The following is a 19,960-nucleotide window of genomic DNA, read 5'->3' on the forward strand; positions in this document are numbered from 1 at the left end:
TGGCATGCAAATGGCCAATATGATGAAGAAAGAGAGTATGCTCTCTGATGTCGCTTCTTATAAAGACACAAATCCTGTATATCAGGGGCTCATTTTACCTTAATTATTTTCATAACAGTCTTATCTCCTACTACAGTCTCACTGGGGATGGGGGCTCCAACATATGAATGTGGGTGGGGGAGACACAATTCAGTCATAGCAAATGGAAAAGTGGCTTTGAAATGAAAAGATTATACATTATTTTAGACATGTTGACTATGAAATGAATAATGTACAAATTGCTGGAGGTGGAGGATAAAGCATGGAAAAGAGAAGATTATGGATGATTTATAGTCCTTCAACATGTAGCTCAGAGCTGAGGCCCTGGGGGTTGGGTGAGCTGTAGGAAGGAGAAAGCATAGATCAATACTGAGGATTAAGAGGGCAAAGACCAAGCCATGTGCAAACTCTCATAGAGGATAAAGGACAAAAAAGTCAGCAAATAAAACGAATGAGTTCTTGGAGAGATAGAGAGGAGGCAAGTAAAATCGTGTGTAGAAAACAAGAAAGAAGGGAGATATGCAAAAGTGGTCAATTGTCCTAAATGTGATCAGAAAAGTATTAAAAGGCCAGTCTTAAAAGGCCCTGGATTTGTAAATCAGGAAATCATCATTGACTCTTGAGGATATAGTCTTATGAAGTGACTGGGAAGAGATCAACGTGCAAGAGATTAAGGAAAGGCAGCATGGGAATGACGGGAGGGACATATTTGGAGTGTAGATGGTGAGTTGGCTCTCCAGGCTAGCGAATGCAGTGAGGAATCCTGAAATGTTAACAATATTGTTGAGACCAAATTGAATTCAGCCGTGCACAGATAACCACTCTTTTCAGCTGACCACATTCATCCTTTCATCAGCCATTGTGCACTAACTCCACTAAGCAAAAGTATCTTGCTGGAGATAAAAGAAAGTCTCTGCTCCCGTGTAACAGACAGATGTCTTCTGCTCACTGCCACGGCTCAACCTTGGTCTTCTGTGTGTTGAAATCTTTCCCGAGAAAGCTGGTGCTCAACCTGACCCGCTCTTACTAGAGCCATCTTCCTTATCTGAGGCGAGCCCCCTACCGTCTGCAATATTAGATGAATTTTTTTTTGAAGATTTTATTTATTTATTTGACAGAGAGAGATCACAAGTAGGCAGAGAGGCAGGCAGAGAGAGAGGGGGAAGCAGGCTCCCCGCTGAGCAGAGAGCCCGATGCGGGGCTCGATCCCAGGACCCTGGAATCATGACCTGAGCTGAAGGCAGAGGCCTTAACCCACCGAACCACCCAGGCACCCCAATATTAGATTAATTTTCACCGTAATTAAAGTAGTGAGCACTGTGTGTTGTATTGCAGCTGATGAATCATGAAATTCTACTTCTGAAACTAACAATATGGTATATGTTAAATTGTACATAAATTTAAAACTTTTTTAAAAATTAAAAGAAATATAAGAAAATTTTTAAAAGACAACATTTCAGAATCCAATGAGATTTTTCATGAGAACCTCAACTCATAATTTTTAAAAAATTAATGTATATTGCAATAATGACTCTGTCATTTATCAGATGTATCAACTTTATTAAAAGTTTTTGTATTACAAATATTAACTCTACCTATGAGTGTTTAGTCCAGTAGACTTTGAGTCAGTTAGACTGGGCTCAATACTAGCCATTAATATTGTCGTAGAAGCTTTCCCGTTGATTTTACTGGACCCCCAGGTTTGAGATCCATTGGATCAGTGGTTTGTTGTTTTGTGGTATTTTGTTGAAGAGTACTGGCCCTGAGGTGGGAACCGAAATATTAGTGTCCTCAGTTTGGGATTGCTTTCGGATCCCTGCCTTTGCTCTAGGGTGACTTCTATTGATGTTCTGCTCAACTGTTCCTCAATTAACACAAGATGAATAATCTTAACCTCACCGTAAAGATTTTTTTTTTGATCCAATGCAAATACCATTTGAGGAATGGTAAATGATTGTGTGTGCAGTTATCTGCTTCCAAATTAGAGTGTATTTTTAATTTCTGGGGAGTCCCTTTGCTTGCATAATATTTGTTTGGACTTGTTTTAGTTGGCATAACTTGTATTCCCCTCACTTCCAGAATACCTTGTTGAATTGCTTTAATTTAAAGAAAAAAAAAAAACTGGTGCCTCTGATTTTGCCTAATGATGCTATTAAAGGGAAAATGGAATAGATGGAGTAACTAGCTTTGATAGAGCTTGGTATGTGTCTAGCTACATTTAGGGAGTTTGAAAAAAATAATGTATAGTCCCTTGTACTGTCCCTACCCTTATTTTGTGGAGAAGTGACATATAGGAAAATACATAGAACAAGAAAGTAAACATTGTATAAAGGTCTATCTGATGACGTGGAAATACTGAAGTTACCCACTGGTGCAGGACAATAAGAGATAGCAACCTCCAAAGCCTAAAGGCATCATGCAGCTAATTTAGCCACTAAAAACTTCTGGGGGGAAAGGAGGTAAGATGTATGGAAACCAAGTTTAACACCTGCACAGTTACAGCAACTTTTGGAATCATTGGGAAAGCATAAAACACAGCCAACAAAACTTGCCTTACTTTACAGCCCTGCTCTGAGTGGGTAAAGGATAGATCACTGGTGAAAGAAAGAAGTTAATGCAATAGGAAAGGAAATTGGGATTGTAGAAAATGAAATGGTATAAGGTAGACCCCCAGTAACGACTGGTCGAAAGAGTAAATGAAATGAGAGAAACATACTAGAAGGAGATTGGGCTGAAGCACGAATTTCATCTAAGAATTGCCGGCTGCTTCATTGGATCAAGCATTACATTATCCGTGTGGTTCTTTTAGCCAGGACATATTTTCCCCACTGATACAGGACTGCCAAAGGGGAAATAAAAGAGCTTATCGTGAAAAGGGAGGGGAGTGCTCTCTCTTCTTTCTTCATTGCCTATGTTTCCTCATGCCTCATGCACTCTTATAATATATGACCTCATATTCTAAAGGAAGCCTGGCTTTTCAAAACTCATCAGAATTTTGTTTGGATAACGAAGGATTCCATGGGCGTGCCAGAAAATAAAGCTACTTGGGCTAATTCAGGAAATCTACTTGGGCTAATTCAGGAACTCCTTCTTTTGTCTTCCACTTGGCTCGCCTCTGCTTCTTCGCTTCCATTCCAAGGCAAGCCTGTTGCCTCTGGTAACTTGCTAGGAAATTTTACTATAGATTCTTCTTTTTACACACTTGATGATCAGTTACTAACTTTACAAGTCCTTCTGATGTTTAATTCTATAAATAGCTTTACTGTGGTATCATTTATATAACATAAAATTCATCTATTTACAAGCGACAGCTCAGTTGATTTTGGCAAATTTATACAGATGTGCAGCCCCCATCACAGTCCATTTTGGGATCCTTCCATCCCCCTGAATAATTCGCTCACACCCCTTTATAGTCAATCCCTGCTCCAATCTCCAGCCCCAGGCAAACATTGATCAGCTTGATTTGTTTTCTGTGGCTATAGTTTTCTGTAGTTCTTTCTAGAAACTTCATCTGAATGTTAGTATCTGATAAGTAATTCTAATTTAGAAACTCAGTTTACCTTATTAAAATGGCCAAAGACCAACTAAATTAAATGGATCCTGTATGTCACTATAAACAGTAACAGAGTAAAGCAGTTAGAAGAATTTCCTAGATCAAGTGCTGGAAACTAATTGTGTGCCTCATTTGCTTTGCTGAGTTGGAACTTACTCCCTTTTAGTTGGGCCTTTTGTTCAGTTTTGAGCTATGCATTATCTATTATGTCTTCAAGATGAATGAATCAGTTTTCTTTCCAACTTCAGGCTTTATTCCATGGTCAATTTTAGTAAGACACGTTTTCCAGAACTACAAATATTTATATGTGTGCGAAGGGAAAGAAAACAGAGATACCTAATGAGCCCTCAACCATTGGCGGATAGATGAATGGATGCAAGATGGATTGATGAATTCCATATTTAGCCCTCAGGAAAGTAGTTGATATTATAAGTTCTCAGGATGTAGAGAATTCACAAGTTCCTTCTCTTTGAAATAGAATTTCACTCTCTGTGTGTTTTTATTTAGCAGAAGGAATGTGAAACACGTTCTAGCAAGGACAAAAGCATTGCAATGGACTCAGTCCTATGTTTTACCAGAGTTTCCCTATGATGTCAAATGCATGTTAGCAGAACAGAAGTGTCCCGATCACAGCATGAGGATAAGGATCATTGAGTTTCTCCAGGCCGACATGACTAAGTATCTGGAAGGCTCACTGTGAGTAATACGGGAGGACCTGCTGCTTTGGGAGAGGGTCTGTTTTCCGAGTAGAATAGAACTCATTTGGATCCAGTGTGCTTCAGATTTTGGATGACATACTGGTCATAAGCCCCATGTTGCCCAATATTTGAATATCTACATTGTTATATAAAAGGATCTAAAGAACAGTGAGTGTAATTTGGACTCAACTTGTAGGAAGGAACGTGGGCTGTTTGAGGTGAAACTTGTCCCCCTTGTTGCTCTCATCAGGTATCCCAGCACCCAGCAGTACAATGATGTGGTCAACGCCCTGCTGCAGGCCCACCCTTTCCTGGACGAGGACGGTTGTGGCTTCGTAAGTGACCACGTGGCACCATACCATTCATCCCAACGCATCTTAAAATAGTAGAATTGTATTGTCCGGTAATCGTATGTCCCATTCCTTTTTTCTTAGTCTCTCTCTATCTGTCTATGTCTGTTTCTCTTCCTCTGTCTTCTTGGACCCATTGTCTCTGTCTCGTCTCTCTCTGATTCTGTTCCATTAGCCTGGTCTCATTCTGTCAGTCCCTGTTTTTTTCTTAGCTTTGGTTTCTCTCTCCACCCTCCTCCTCTTTTCTTCCTCCATCCACACCCCCCACAACCCCCCGCCGCCCCGCTCTGCTCTTTTTGGATACCTTCTTTGTCTCTCTTTGTGTTCTTTTTTAAAGGGCAGTTTTAGGTTTACAGCAAGATTGAAAGGAAGGTACAGAGATCTCTCATGTACCCCCATCCCAACATGCGTAGCCTCCCCCATTATGAATGTCCTCCTCCAGAGTGGGACATTTGGTACAATGGGTGAATGCATAGCTACACATCATAATCCCTCAAAGTCCATAGTTGACATTAGAATTCTTGCTTGTGGCTGTACGTTCTACAGGTTTGAACAAACGTATAATGACACGTATCCATCATTATTGTATCTTACGGAGTATTTTCACTGACCTAAAAATCCCCTGTGCCCCATCTGTTCACGCCTTCCCCATCTCCTTCCTTTGTCTTCTTTGTCTCTCATCATCATCTTTCTGACTCTCCCTCAACGCAGTTTGGAAGCTTATGTTTACTGTTGAGTCTCCAGAGAGGGTCTTGAAGGGATGGAAGACACAGAAAGAGAAGACATGACCGCCCTACTTCACTGCTGTCATCACTGGAGTGTTGCTTGCCTTCCTCCCTTCTTTCCTTCCTTCTGTTTTCTTTCTGTATTTTCAAGAAATGTTTATTATGTATGGATAGAATGAGAATTTTCTGAGTGGGAGAGGACCATATATATTCTTTTTTTACCACCCAGACTCAGGAAAGGGATTGTAACTATTGAAGTAACTATTGAAGCCCAGTCCAGAATTTAGGTATTTTTGCTTCTAGTTTGACATCCTTCCTAAAATATGATGCTGCCTATAAAAGCACACTGTAAAATAAACCAATTTTTTTCTAAAAAAAAAAAAAAAAACAAACCCACTATACAAAAAACTACAAAATAAACAAATCTATTTGTCACAACATTGATAATCACACTGATATGCCTGACAAAATTGATTAGAAAAATGCCTTCTACACTCAAGATATATGGTCTGGCAACTAATCAGTGTTACTGTGTATAGAGCTAATAGTGTCTTAAAAAATAATTTGAATTTGCTGTTTGAATAAGTTACCTATTCACAAAGTTCAAAATTCAAAAGCGACAATAAGATATAAATGGAAAAGTCTCCCTCCCACCTCTATCCCCCAGATACCTTATCTTCTCCCCCAGAAGAAACTAATGTTATTAAAGATTCCTTCTAGAGAATCTTTGCATACATCTAAACAAATACATATTTATCCAATTACATTTTGACCTTTAGTTTCATAGTTATGAAAGTGAGACAAATAGAGAGTAATGAATAATGCTGATCTTGTGTGCATTTTACTCACTTCTATCCCCAGGGGCATTAACGAAAGATGGTTAGCTGATAAGACTTGAAAAATTGCTTGGCATGTTATGGCCCATGTTGACACACATAGGATGGAAGGGGAAACTCTGGTGCATGGTAGAAAAGGTTCATGTGCGCGCGCGTGTGTGTAAGAGAGAGAGAAAGAGCGCACAAGCGAGCAAGCTCTTAGTTATTTTTTAGGGCTAATTTTATTCTCAGCTTCTTATTTTGAAAAATTTCATGTCTACACAGAAGTTGAAAGGTGCTGCAGTGAACACCCAGATACCCAAGAAACCCAAGGTTTTCTCCATCTTGGCAGTACTTAGAATTTAGGCTGGCTGAGTCTTTGTGCTGGAGGCTGTCCTCTACATTATAGGGTTGTCGGCAGTATCCCTGGCATTCCCTGGGTGTGAGGAGCCCCCAGCCACTCACACAGACCATGAGAACAACCACTGTGTCTCCAAAGATTGCCGTGTGCATTCTGGGAAGAGGGCAAAATCCTGATACTTCAGAATCACTGATCTAGATTCACTAGGTATTAATAGGTTGTCACATTTATTTTTACTGGCTCATATTTATTTATTTGTTTGTTTTGGCTGAAGCATTTGGAAACAAAAATCAGGTTTCAGATGCCGTTCCTAAACACCTCAGCAGATATCTTGTAAGGACAGAGATGAACTCCTCTCTAAGCACAATGCCATTTTTACACCTAAGCCAATGAACAGTAATTGCATCACATCATACACAATAACTGCATAAAGACATATATAACCCGTATTCCCATTTCTCCAATTGTTCCAAAAGTGTTTTTGAAATGGAGTTTTTTCTATAAAATCAAATCAAGGATTATTCATTGGATTTGACCTTGCCTCTTCAATTTCATTTTTTCTCAGAGAGTCTCTCTGAACCCTCCCTCTCCCCTTTTTACCCCTGATATTTATTTATTTATTTGTTTATTTATTTATTTTTTTTCCCCTGATACTTATTTTTTGCACGAGCCTAGTCCAGTTGCTATGGAAGATGGTTCATATTCTGGGTTTGTCTGAATGTTTCCTAAGGATTATATCTGGGTTTAAAATGCAGAGCAACAACCCGCTGGAGGTGCCATGGACTACTTCCCCTTTCAGATCAGGGACCCAAAATTTCAGGGCTATTTTGTATTTCAGAGGGGGTTGAAGGAGAACCTGTACCCATGCAGCTCTTCCCACTGCACTGCCTGCCTCCTCCCGCGCCCCAGGTGGAAAAGCAGCCAGAGGGAGAATGATTATTCAATGACAGGGGTGTTTTCTACTGAGGCATCTGGAAAAGGCACGGGCAACTTAAAAATGTCCTAGCAGTTGATGGCTCTAATTCTTCCCACCAGATCAGCAGGTTTAGAAGGACTTCAGAGCTGTAGAAAACAAGAGGGGGGAAAATGCATTTGCATTCATTCATATTTAGAGCTAGAAAAACACAAACCATCCATTCTTTCTGTGCTGTTGTAAAACAGCGGTGGCAGAGGGCAAAGCCGCAAGCCTGTGGGAGGTGAGGGAGCGTCTCTGACTCACCCATACCGAGGACCTTCGTCAGAGTCTTAGCCGCCTGCCAGCCTCCGCCCACAGCAGTCCTCTGTGGGGCCGCGGAAGTGTTTATGAACAGCATTCTGGTTTACAAATCACTTCCATGAGGAGCGATCATGTCAGTGGACAGGACTGGGCTTGTTGTTCCATTTTATAGTTGAAGAAACTAAGACTGACGAGTTACTTGCTGATTTCTTGGCTAAGACACACTCGTCCTAGACCCTGGGTCCCCCAATGTCCATCCCTCTTCTGAAGGGTAGGGCATGACTCTTCTAGAGACTTATGCCAGAGAAGAAGGAATGGAAGAATTTAAGTGCCAGACAGTACCGATATGACCTCAGTGGCATTCTCATTTGCCCATGAGGAAACAGAGCTTAGAAGAGGTGCCCCAAATCACGGACTCTTGGGCCTCTTCAGGCATATGGCACCACAAGGAAGTCGAGGGACTGAGAAGCAGCCCTGAGACTCAGGGTTTTAGAAGTAAGTGAGGTCCTGAGCAAGCAAGGCCAAGACTCAGAATCTTGATTCTAGTCTGTTGCTTCCACACGTGGGTCTCTTCTACCTCACAGAGGACTGACACAAGACATCCAATATTTATAGTTTCCCAGATGCAGCAGACCCTGTGCAGACACGAGCCTGTCTTCTTGTGCTTATATATAAGTGAAAGGAAAGGAAATAAAGAGGGAAGGAAGGAGGGGGAGGAGGGAAGGAAGCTAGCAAGCAAGTGGGGGAGAATGGAGAGAGGAAGAATGAAAAGAACAGAATAGAAAAGCTCAGAAGCAGAAACACATCACACACATGAAGGTAAACTCCCCGTGTGGTAAGTACAGACCAGGAATGGTGAGAGCCGATAACCAGAGGACAAGAGCTGAGCTCTGGAGGCAGAGCAAGAGTTAACTAGATACCAGCAGGGCCAGGGAGGAGAGGGATAGAGCTTTCCAGGCCAGAACCAAAGGCCCAGCAGAGGAAGACGGTGTTGGTTTGTTGAGAAAGCCCGGTTGTGTCCCTCAGCTGTTGCCCATGTCTTTGATGTCTCAAACACCACATGGCAGACAGATTCTTCCAGAGCCCAGACCTGACCATCTGGTCTCCTCTCTCTAGTGGCCTAGGAGGACTTCCTAGCCTGGCTCTGTGGCTGGATTATCCATAAAGCCTTGAAAAATACAGACATCCCAGCTCTGCTCAGACCAACGAAATCAGAATCCCGAGGGTCTGGGCCAGCAGCATCAGCATCACCTGGGAACCTGTAAGAAATGCAGATTCTCAGCCCTATCCCTGATCTTCCCAACCGGCGGCTCTGAAGCAGCCTCAGCAACCTGTGTTTTAACAGGTCCTCCAGGAACTGTAATTCGGGTTAAAGTTTAAGAACCACTGCTTTAGAGGAAGAACCAAGGATGAAGGTTCCCTCTGAGGTACTCCATGGAGAGAGGTTTAAAAAGATCTGGTTCTCAATTGCAGCAAAGCTCTGTTATGGGGTAACTGTGACTTTCAGGATGGTCTCCTGCCTTAGTTTCTGGTCCATTCTCTTCTGGCCCATCTTAAACTCCTTGTTCCAGCCATGCACAGCTCTTGGCAGCTCACCAAGTGGCACAGGCTATCCCTCTGCTCCACGGCACAGACTGCTTTATCTGGAACTTCTATCCACGCTTCCCCCTACCTGGCATTTCCCAGTGCCGTCTCCATTGCCCCCCGCCACCATTTGTTTTCTAACCTTAACATCTAAATCTCAGCTTAGAGATGTACCTCTTAGGTGTACCTCTTTCAGGAAGGCTTCTATGGTCTCCCAACACAATGTAAGATAATTCTCTCTTCCCCTCTTATAACACTTTTCTTTCTGAATTTAAATTACTCATCCTTCTGCTAGATGAAGTCTACTTATGCTCCCTCTCCCTCCCAGGGCAAGATCCTGGTCTTTGTGTTTGAAACAGTAGATGCTCTACAAATATGTAGATGAATGAATGCCAACAGTATTCACCAACGTGAATTTCAAGGGATGACAGAAACATTGTTTTTAAGAAAATGCATCCATCCATTTAATAAGCATAAGACAGTATCAGTCCTCTAGATCCCAGTGGAAGAGTGAAATGTGTTGTGGAGACAGCAAAGTGTGGTAGGAAACATCCAATTTTGGAAATCAGAAAATCCAGATTGAAGAGCCAGTATGTTCACTCAATAACTAGGGGGCATTGGGGAAATATTTTTATTTTTCTGAGTCTGTTTCCTCAGTTATGATTTAGGGATTATAGCTTTTATAGAAGTATCACAAGACCATTGTGAAGGTAAGTGGAAGGATAGTTCTATTATTTCTATTACTGTGATGTGAAAATAACTTCAAAAGTGATGAAGATTTCATTGTTTATATGGGATTATTCCAGTCCCCTTGAAGATTAACTGTCCTGTTCTATTAATTTATGCAGTTTTTATGGAAACGAGCTCTCAAAGATCGCTTTAAATATGTTCGGAGACCCATAGAAGATGACGAACAAGTGATGAGAAATAAGTGTAAATTTGGACACCGGAGAGGCCAGACGAAGAAATCTCTTACCAATATAAGCTTTGATGAAGTTAAAATTGTCCAGATAAAAGTAAGATTGGATATTTAAATGCTCTTATAACTTGTTGATTGATTGATTGATTGATTAAAGGATAATAAGTAATAGCATCTAACATCACTAAAACAGAATCAGATAGTCTTTTTGAAAACTGGAGGTAGGGAAGTCTGTTTGCATGGCTAATAATATGAATGATAATATGTCCAAAAGAGGGCTCCCAAAAACAGTTTGAGCGGAGCGTGTTATTCATCATCTCATGTTTGTTCTTTTTCAACCTTTGAAGAACTTGGAAACACCCTTAAGTTCTGGGCCTTTGAAAAATTCCGCTTCATCTCATCATAACATAGATCTTACGTTCTTGCTGCAGACAGTTTTTGGAGATCATATTGTAGGGTAACCTCTATCCTCAAGGTTTCAGGGAAGCATGTAGCCCATATCCTGCCCTTTCATTGCCCAGAAGGTGTTCCACACCCACCCAGAGGTGGCTGCAAGGACGTTTAGGCCTAAGGGCCAGGTAGCAGCTGGAGATTCCGCCCACAACATTGGGTTTGCTGTAAATAATTTGCATGAGGGTCCTAATTACTGAGATCCTATAAATATCCTTTAACTACTACCTCAGAGCCCCCAGATATGGTCAAAGTCAAAAATGTTCCCTGATAATAAAGCAAATGAACTCCTTAGGAAGGATGTCCAAAGCTACCAAGTGTAAAAGAAGTCAACTTCCATGACTGCCAATTCTGTTTCCACCCCTGTCCAACATGAACATGTAATCCTAACTCTTCACCACAAGCACATTTATGTTAGTGAATGTACTTGGTGTGAATATTTCATTTTCTTTTTTAGCTGGTGTAATTAATTGATAGTAATAAAGCAACCCAGTTGGTCATCTCAATTTTCTTAGTACTATCTATGAGCTCCAGGGGATAGGAAAATGATTTTGAAAATCATTCATCCCCACAACATAAAAAAATTTAGATGAAGCTGTATCTTTTAAATATCTTACTATAATTTTCAATCAGATTTTTCAAGTCCTAAGCCAGTGAAGAGAATATAATTTTATGCCTGCTCTTTGACCAGAAGACAAAGGAAAGGTAACAAGTTAGTGGTGTAAGTTGTTAGAAACTTTAACTGCAATATTCCAGTTGCAAACTAAAATCATGACAAGATAGAGTTAGATTAATTTTAGTTATCTTTTATATTCTGAAAATAAAAAGTCACTTTGTAAAGGAACATAATTATGTCATACATGAATTGGTTTTCTCAAGAAATCTGACTTTCCATATGTAAAAATGGAGTTCCTTTATATATAAAGTCTTACAAATTCAGTTTTCCTTCCTTTTCTATGATGCGTGGCTCACCAAAATTCATTAGAAAGAATGAATGTAAGCTCGGTAGATTAAGAATTGTCCCTAGCACTAGAACTCAAAGGAATGTTCGTAGGGTCAGAGATCACAGGGCCTAAAGGGCCTCGTTATTGTTGACACATCATCACGGAATTTGTACACTTCCCTTCCACTTCCTTCTCAGCACCACCTCAGTTCTTCATGGAATGACACTCTTCATGGCTCTTCCCTTCTCCTCTCCTCCCCAAGACCCCCTGACAAGCCCGAATATTCAGATGAATCCCACTAAGATCCCTGCATAGGGACTTTTGCTACAAAAACACATCCCTATTTTCCCCCCTCCCCACAAAACACAGAGAACTGAATGTACCAGAGTCTGAGATGAGTTAAGTTGCCATAGAATTTAGTTTTGACCTTACCAGCTGGGGCAACAAGAGATGATAGAGTGTCCATTGTTCACACCTGAAGAGACAGTGTTTTTTCTGGCAAACACCTCTAATCAATGAAGATTTACTCGTCTCCTCCTTACAAGTGGAGTCACAGACTGCTGATTCTCTCAGAGACCGTAACATCTCTGTATGTGACCTCGTGTTCTGTAGAGCGAAACGCTTTAGAGTTGGGGAAAAGTTTATCCCAGAGTTACAGAAACAATGCGTTTCTGTACTTTGTACCCTGCATGGCCACAAGGCAAATGGTAAAACCCTAAGAAGATCGGGAAGACAAATCCATTGAATAGACTACTAACAGAATTTGACACGTCGCATGAATTGCCTAAATGACTTCCCATCTCCGTTTTGAACTTCTGATATCTCCTTTTCAGTGTCTTGAAGATTTCTCAAAATTAAAGACATTTTGAATTAAGATACTTCTGCAACGTTCATGTCTTTTAAACGTTCTTGGCCGGGCACAGTATTTCCACGATATAGAAAACATGGAAAATGCTGGTGGAGGCTAGAAGTCAGGAGTCAGGCTATGCCCTCAAAGGCAGGGAAGTGGGTTTGGATGAACTAGAGGAAAATTTTAGAAAGGAGTAGTAAGAGTTTCTTTTGTTTTGTTTCGTTGCTGTTGTGTCTCTTTTGATTGTTGGGAACAATTTACCAAAGAACTGAAGCTAGATGTCTCAGTGGAGGAAGGAGTTTTTCTTAGCTCTGTCACATGGGCTTCTGCAGATAAAGGAGACAGCAGCAGAATTTGTGTGGATCTGAGGCTAGGATACGGACATTTTTTTCACTAATTTTCCTCCTATACAAGCTCTGGGCCAGTTCTTAACTGCTAAACCTACATTATGAAACCCAAAGCATCTGCAACGCCAAAGCATCCACCTGTGAGTTTTAAATCTACCTGGGTTCCTCATATTCTGTTGTAAAAAGACTCACCAACATGTTATGTGGCTGGCTATGCTGGTCAGAATCCCAGACTTTGTTTCTAGGCCAAGTCTCCAAAATACTGGGCATTTCAGGGATGCCTGGGTGGCTCAGTTGGTTAAGCGACTGCCTTCAGCTCAGGTCATGATCAGGAGTCCCAGGATTGAGTCCCACATTGGACTCCCTGCTTGGTGGAGAGCCTGCTTCTCCCTCTCTCTCTGCCCGCTGCTCTGCCTACTTGTGCTCTCTCTCTGTGTCACTGTCAAATAAAAATAAATTTAAAAAATTGTTTTTCCGGGCGCCTGGGTGGCTCAGTGGGTTAATGCCTCTGCATTTGGCTCAGGTCATGATCCCAGGATCCTGGGATCGAGTCTCTCGTCAGGCTGTCTGCTTAGCGGGGAACCTGCTTCTTCCTCTCTCTCTTCTTTGCCTGCCTCTCTGCCTACTTGTGATCTCTGTCTGTCAAATAAATAAATAAAATCTTTAAAAAAAACATCTTTTTCCAACCTCATGACCTCATGTTACTGCTGTGTCTCACAGCCCAACGCAGCAGCTGTGCTCCATAGCTCGTATGTGTCTGACTTTTAGTTCTAGGTCTAAGCAGTTTGCAGCCCTGTGAATTGATAAATCTATTTCTTTTGTTTAATTCCCTTTGACAATATTTTGTCTTATGTCTAGAAACTGAGGTATAATTAGATTCTCAGAACAGTAGACTTAACTGAGTAATGTCCTAAGTTGCTGACATTATCCTGTTTAAGTGAAGATACTAGTTTTAAGAGCTTACAGGAATTATATAGAACTGCATAGCCATGTGATGGAATTTTACTTTGCAGTATTTTGTTGTGAAAAATCTGAGGTGCTAATTAAAGTTGAATGAGTCCCACTTCTTAATTCCTGGCCTATCATGGTCGTTTTCCCATGTAAGGCCTGTTGCTATTCTCTTCTGTCTTTCTGTTCTCACCCCTATCTGTTCGTCCCTCACCTCTGCCCTTGAGCCACCATTCAATGTATTCTCTACATATCTTTTAATCTGTAAGTGTTCTAGAATGTGTAAGTGTAAGTGTAAGTGTTCTAGAATGTGTACTATCATTTTGGGATACACACACACACCCATATACATGACTTACTATAAATGGTATTTTATGCTTCATTCCTGTTTCACTTTTCTCACTAACACTCTTTATGACTCATTCATATTAGTGTACTTCTAGTCCATGATTGCAATGAATTATAAAGCACTCCCGGCCTCATGACCTCATGTTACTGCTGTGTCAGAACACCATCATCCATGTCTGCTTCTGGACCTACCTATGTGTTACTGCTTTCGGTTGTCTACCCAGAAATGGAACTCATGGGGTGGAGGGTGTGCCTTTACTTACATTTGACTGATTAGTCTCCAGATGACTTTGTTTGTCTCATTCCCACAGTCATGCATATTCCTGTATTCCTGCCAACCCTTGGCATTACCAGTCTTCTACATTTTGCCAAGTCTCTTAGGTAGCAAGTGTAATGTCATTCTTGTCATGATTTACATTTTCCTGGGTAACTAATGAGTCTGAGAATCTCTTCACTATGTTCGTGAGCCTTTTGAGTTTCCTCTTTTAGAAAGCTCCCTCTTTAGATCCATTGCCCATTTTTTAATGAGTTGGCATCTTCTTCTTTTTTTTTTTTTTTTCTAATTTGAAGGAAGCAGTCCTTCCTATGCCCTAAGTCACACAAAGACATTCATTCTTCTACTCTTTGTTCTATTAAATATATTGTTTTCACTTTCATGTTTGGCTCTTTAAGTCATGTGGAGTCCATCTTTTCTGCTATTAAGTAGGGATCTCCTCAGAATGAGCCACTTTCTTAACCTCAGTTGCTAAAAATCCATCCTTCTCTCATAGATTTATGGTGACACTTATTGTATATTAAGTTCCCAAGTAGACGTGGGTATGTTCTGGGCACTGTCTCTTTGTCCCATTCGTCTCTCATTCTGTTTCTATGCCATTGCCACCTTACATGATGACTTAGTGTTTATTGCTTAGTATCATGTCAGTGCTTAGTGTACAGACATTTTTTTGTTGCCTGTGGAAGATGGGCATGGTCAGGAAAGTTCCTTAGTAAAGCAGTTTCTGGGGAGATTCATCCTCAGTTTTCAGAATAAGGGGAAGGACAGGAGATCCTTCTCTCAGGAATCATCCCCTGGGACTCACAGAACTGAAGCTTAGGCTAGGGGTGCCACATTCAAGTGGGAGGGTTGGACCAAAAGAAGGTTCTGGGGATCTGTCAGCACCAGAAGCATCAGGATAAGCTATGTCTTACTCATGTGGAAAACCTTCTGTGACATGACAGGGATACCCTGCTGGAGGAATCCTGCCCCTGTCTTCCTGGGGAGGAGGTGGTAGTGGCATCTGGTCTGCATGAGGCCCTGGGCCTGGATCCATACAAGGTCACAGCCTCATGTTCATCCTTCCTTGGAAGTCTCTTCACCAGAGGATGCTTAGGTGGTCTTCTTGAGCCTCTGCCAGATGCCCCATTTGAAACATCAGGATGTAAATATACTTTTGAAATGCTTAAATTCTTCTTTATCATTTTTTTGACTATTGCATGCATTTTTAAAATTTATTTATTTATTTTATTACCATATAATGTATTATTTGCTTCAGGGGTACAGGTCTGTAAATCATCAGTCTTACACAATTCACAACACTCACCACAGCACATACCCTCCCTAGTTTCCATAACCCAGCCATCCCATTCATTCCCCCACCCTCCTTCCCTCCAGCAACCTTCGGTTTGTTTCCTGAGATTAAGAGTCTCTTATGGTTTGGCTTCCCTCTCCTGTCCTGTCTTGTTTCATTTTTCCCTCCCTTCCCCTACAACCCCCCTCCCACCCTGCCTCTTAATTTCCTCATGTGAGTGAGGTCATGTGGTAATTGTCTTTCTCTGATTGACTGATTTTGCTTAGCATAGTACCCTCTAGTTCCATCCACGTTGTTGCAAATGGCAAGATTTCATGGTTTTGATGGCTGCATAGTACTCCATTGTATGTAGCTACCATATCTTCTTTATCCATTCATCTGTTGATGAACATCTAGGCTCTTTCCATAGTTTGTCTATTGTGGACATTGCTGCTATAAATATTGGGATGCATGGGCCCCTTTGTATCACTACATTTGTATCTTTAGGGTAAATACCCAGTAGTATAATTGCTAGGTTGTAGGGTAGCTCTATTTTCAAATTTTTGAGGAATCTCCATACTGTTTTCCAGAGTGGCTTTCCCAGCTTGCATTCCCACCAACAGTGTAGGAGGGTTCCCTTCTTGGCATCCTCGCCAACACCTGTCAGTTCCCGACTTGTTAATTTTAGCCATTCTGACTGGTGTGAGGTGGTATCTCACTGTGGTTTTGATTTGTATTTCCCTGATACTGAATGATGTGGAGCACTTTTTCATGTGTCTGTTGGCCATTTGCACAACTTTGGAGAAATGTCTGTTTATGTCTTCTGCCCATTTCTTGATTGGATTATTTGTTCCTTGGGTGTTGAGTTTGGTAAGTTCCTTATAGATTTTGGATACTACCCTTATATGATACGTCATTTGCAAATATCGTCTCCTGTTCTTCAGTTGTCTTTTGGTTTTGTTGACTGTTTCTTTGGCGTGCAAAAAGCTTTTTATCTTGATTGTATGCATTTTCTTTTAAGTTATTGAGGTTTCCTTCACCCAGCAGAACCCTCAACCTATTATCATCAGCTTTTTGCTCAAGGGATATAAACCACTTTGGTAAGAAGCTTTCTTCCAAAATTTTCTGAAAAAAATTTGGCTTGACTTTTTCAGGTATCCAGTTCTTTACAGTTATGACTGATCTTTTCATTTACCTTGAAAAGATCCTCCTCTGTCTTTATGAGGTAGATTAACTCTAAATTGGATATTTGGTGAAAATGTATTCTGTTTTCTTGAAGCAGTACAGAAAGTTTCTACAGGAGCTTTGAAGTTTCTACAGGAGCTTTGGCTTCTTTCTAATTTGTTTTTTCTAATTGCAATGAGGTTCTCTCAGTCGAGAGACTTTTAATATGATCTTTAAGTGCATAGGTTGTTTTATCACTTAATTTGACTTACGTTTAGTTTCTTTTTAAGAGTTTTCAACAAATGACTTAATTCCTTTTTTTAATAAATGACTTAATCTTTAAATCAATTTCTTCAAAACTGCCTTTAATACCATCTTCTCAGAGGTCTTCTTTTAATGATGTATTTATTATATCCAGTTCGGTGTCCCTACAATCTATTTTGTCTTCTCCAGAAATAACAGTTGTTCTAGTCTTCTAGTTCCTTATTTATCATCTGCTTAGAGGTTCTGTTCTTTATTGAAAGTGGGGTATTCAAGTCTCCAACTACTATTATTTTTGAACTGTCTCTTTCTCCTTTTAATTCTGTTTTTGCCACATGAGTTTTGGGACTCTGTTGTTAGGTGTATGTAAGTTGATATTATTATATCTTCTTGAGGGATTGGTTCTCTTTCATTATAAAATATTTTCCTTTGTCTCTAGGATAATGTTTTGTCTTAAAGTTTATTTAGTCTAATATTAGTATAGCCATTCTATCTCTCTTTTGGTTTCTGTTTGCATGCTATATCTTTGCCCATCTTTTTTTACCTTTAAACAATTTGGGTCTGAATCTAAAGTGTGTCTCCAGTAGACAGCATATATTTGGATCATTTGTATAATCTATTCTGCCAATTATTAAATATAGTTACTTATAAGTTAGAATTTATGTCTCCTTTCTTATTCGTTTTTTATTCACTTTTTGTTAGTTTATTCTTTAATTACTGTCTTCTTTTGTGTGTTCTTCTTTTGTATTTTCTAGTGTACTAATTCAATATCCCTTATTGTTTCTTTTAGTATATATACATTTTTAGTTATTCCCTTAGTGGTTACCCTGAGAATTAGAACTAATATCTTAATTTTTAAAGATCTAGCTTGGATTAATATCAATTTAATTACAATAGAATACAAAACCTTCATCCCTATATAACTCTATCCCTTTCCCCTTTTGTGCTGTTATTGTCACATAAATCACATTTTATATACTGTATGACCATCAACACAGATTTATAATTATTGCTTCATGCAACTGTCTTTAAAATATGATGGAAAAAAAGTTACAAACAGAAAATACATTTATGCTGTCTTTTATATATACCTATGTAATGACCTATACCAGAACTCGAATTTTTCATGTGGATTTGAGTCACAGTCAGATGTCCTTCTATCTATTTGTGAGTGACCAAGTATCTCAGTTTTTATTTATTTGGGAATGTCTTAAATTGCTCTTTCATATTTGAAAAGTGTTTTGCTGAATATAGAATTCATTTTGTTCATTGTTCTCTGGCTTGAGAATTGGGTATTCTGATATCTCAGTTAAATGGTTTTGGCTGCAGTAGACAGACAGCCTTGTCTAAAACTGGTCTAAATTATAAGAACTTTGCTCTTGTATTACAAGAAACTTAGGGGTAGAGGACTGAGAACATTATAGCTCCTCACCAATTTAACCATCTTGTTTCCTTATGACAATCAGTAGGATTGTTACTTCTCCATTATCTTGAAGTTAGATGTGGCCTTGAGACTGACTTTACCCAGGAAATGTGAGCAGAAGTGCCATGTACGTTGGTCATCCAGTGTGCAACGCCCCATCTTCCCCCGTTCTTTATCAGTGATGCCAAACAACATTGCAGGTGGTGGAGTCAGGTCCCTGGGTGAGGAGGATGAGGACCTGGGCCCCAAGATGGGCACGTCACATGAGCTGCAAATAACTTTCATTGCTCTAAGGTTTGGGGGTTGTCAGGTACAGAAGCATAATTTTGCCTATTCTGAGTGACACCAGGGGATCCCAGTATAGTATTTCAGGCTTTGGATCCACACCTCAGTTATTCTCTTTGTGTTGGCTCCATGAAGTTACAGAGGCATTTTTGAGGGTCTCGCTGATCCTACCATCCTTAGCCCAGGGATTTCATAGTCTGTTTCTTTGTTCTTTATCTGGATTGGGGAGCTCTAGGAAAAGTATTACCATATATGATAATCAAAATGCTTACAACAGAGAGAAACTTTATTTTGCTTTATGTAAAAAATACCTAGTTTTCATTTTTTCAGCTAATCCATTTGGAGATTCTTTCTAGTTCTCAGGATGGAGATCATATCCATTGTAACCTTAGTTAAGGACATTTCTCAGAGTCTGAAACATGGCAGAAACAAAACTAATACCTTGTCCCATCTGATGGGAACTATCCTATCAGACATGTGGTGACAGTTTCTTTCAAGAGATTAACTTGTGTTTTTTTAAAAAAAACAACAATAAAAACCTCTACCTAATGTCCAGGACAGTGATGCAGGCATTCAATAAACCTTAAAGGTTGTTCTTATATTCCCAAATCCTCCAAACATTTGCTAAGTAAATAGATAAATCTGCCAGGTGCTAAATTACTAAGCTGACTTAGTAATTGATTCATTTCTATCTTACAACATTTTCTTTTCCTTAGTAATATAATTCGTTTCTTAAAACATTTTCTTTTCCTCCTTATTGGGTATCCTGTACTTCCTAACTTTGAAAGTCATGCAGTAGTCTTGTGTGTTAACTTTCCTTTGCTTAGAAGTGAAATGGAATCAAAAGTTATGCAAAAACTGCTGAAAGGCCAAATGCTTAAGAATATCTTGTAGGTTTCTTTGGATTTCATAATGGCATTTACTGTTAGCTTCTTACTGCACCTGACACATAATGATTTATTGAATAAATACTAATCATTTTTATAGGCTTTTGAACAGCTGTTTCTCTCATGGTGCAGAACTGAGCACAACAGCAAAAGTTGAAGAAAAATGTTGAGTTAATTGCATTCGGGATATAATGCAATGACTGCCATCAGCAGGGGGCCCATGCGCTGATGCTGTGAAGTTTTACA

The 19,960-nt window shown here is 40.0% G+C and overlaps 1 protein-coding gene across 5 annotated transcripts in view; it reads left to right on the plus strand.

The window, feature by feature from the left end:
* The window catches only part of SAMD3 (sterile alpha motif domain containing 3), a 51,959-nt gene that overhangs the window by 17,583 nt on the left and 14,416 nt on the right, over positions 1-19,960 (plus strand). For 3 of the 5 annotated variants that reach the window (XM_082731216.1, XM_082731215.1, XM_082731217.1), the window contains 3 exons: positions 4,100-4,288; positions 4,541-4,625; positions 10,190-10,357. In XM_082731216.1, the coding sequence (XP_082587342.1) occupies positions 4,100-4,288; positions 4,541-4,625; positions 10,190-10,357 (442 nt within the window). The remainder of the gene's footprint in view (positions 1-4,099; positions 4,289-4,540; positions 4,626-10,189; positions 10,358-19,960) is intronic. The other 2 variants (XM_082731214.1, XM_082731218.1) reach the window with 1 other exon arrangement.

The sequence above is a fragment of the Mustela nivalis genome, assembly GCF_964662115.1.
Source record: "Mustela nivalis genome assembly, chromosome: 5".
Lineage (NCBI taxonomy): Eukaryota > Metazoa > Chordata > Mammalia > Carnivora > Mustelidae > Mustela > Mustela nivalis.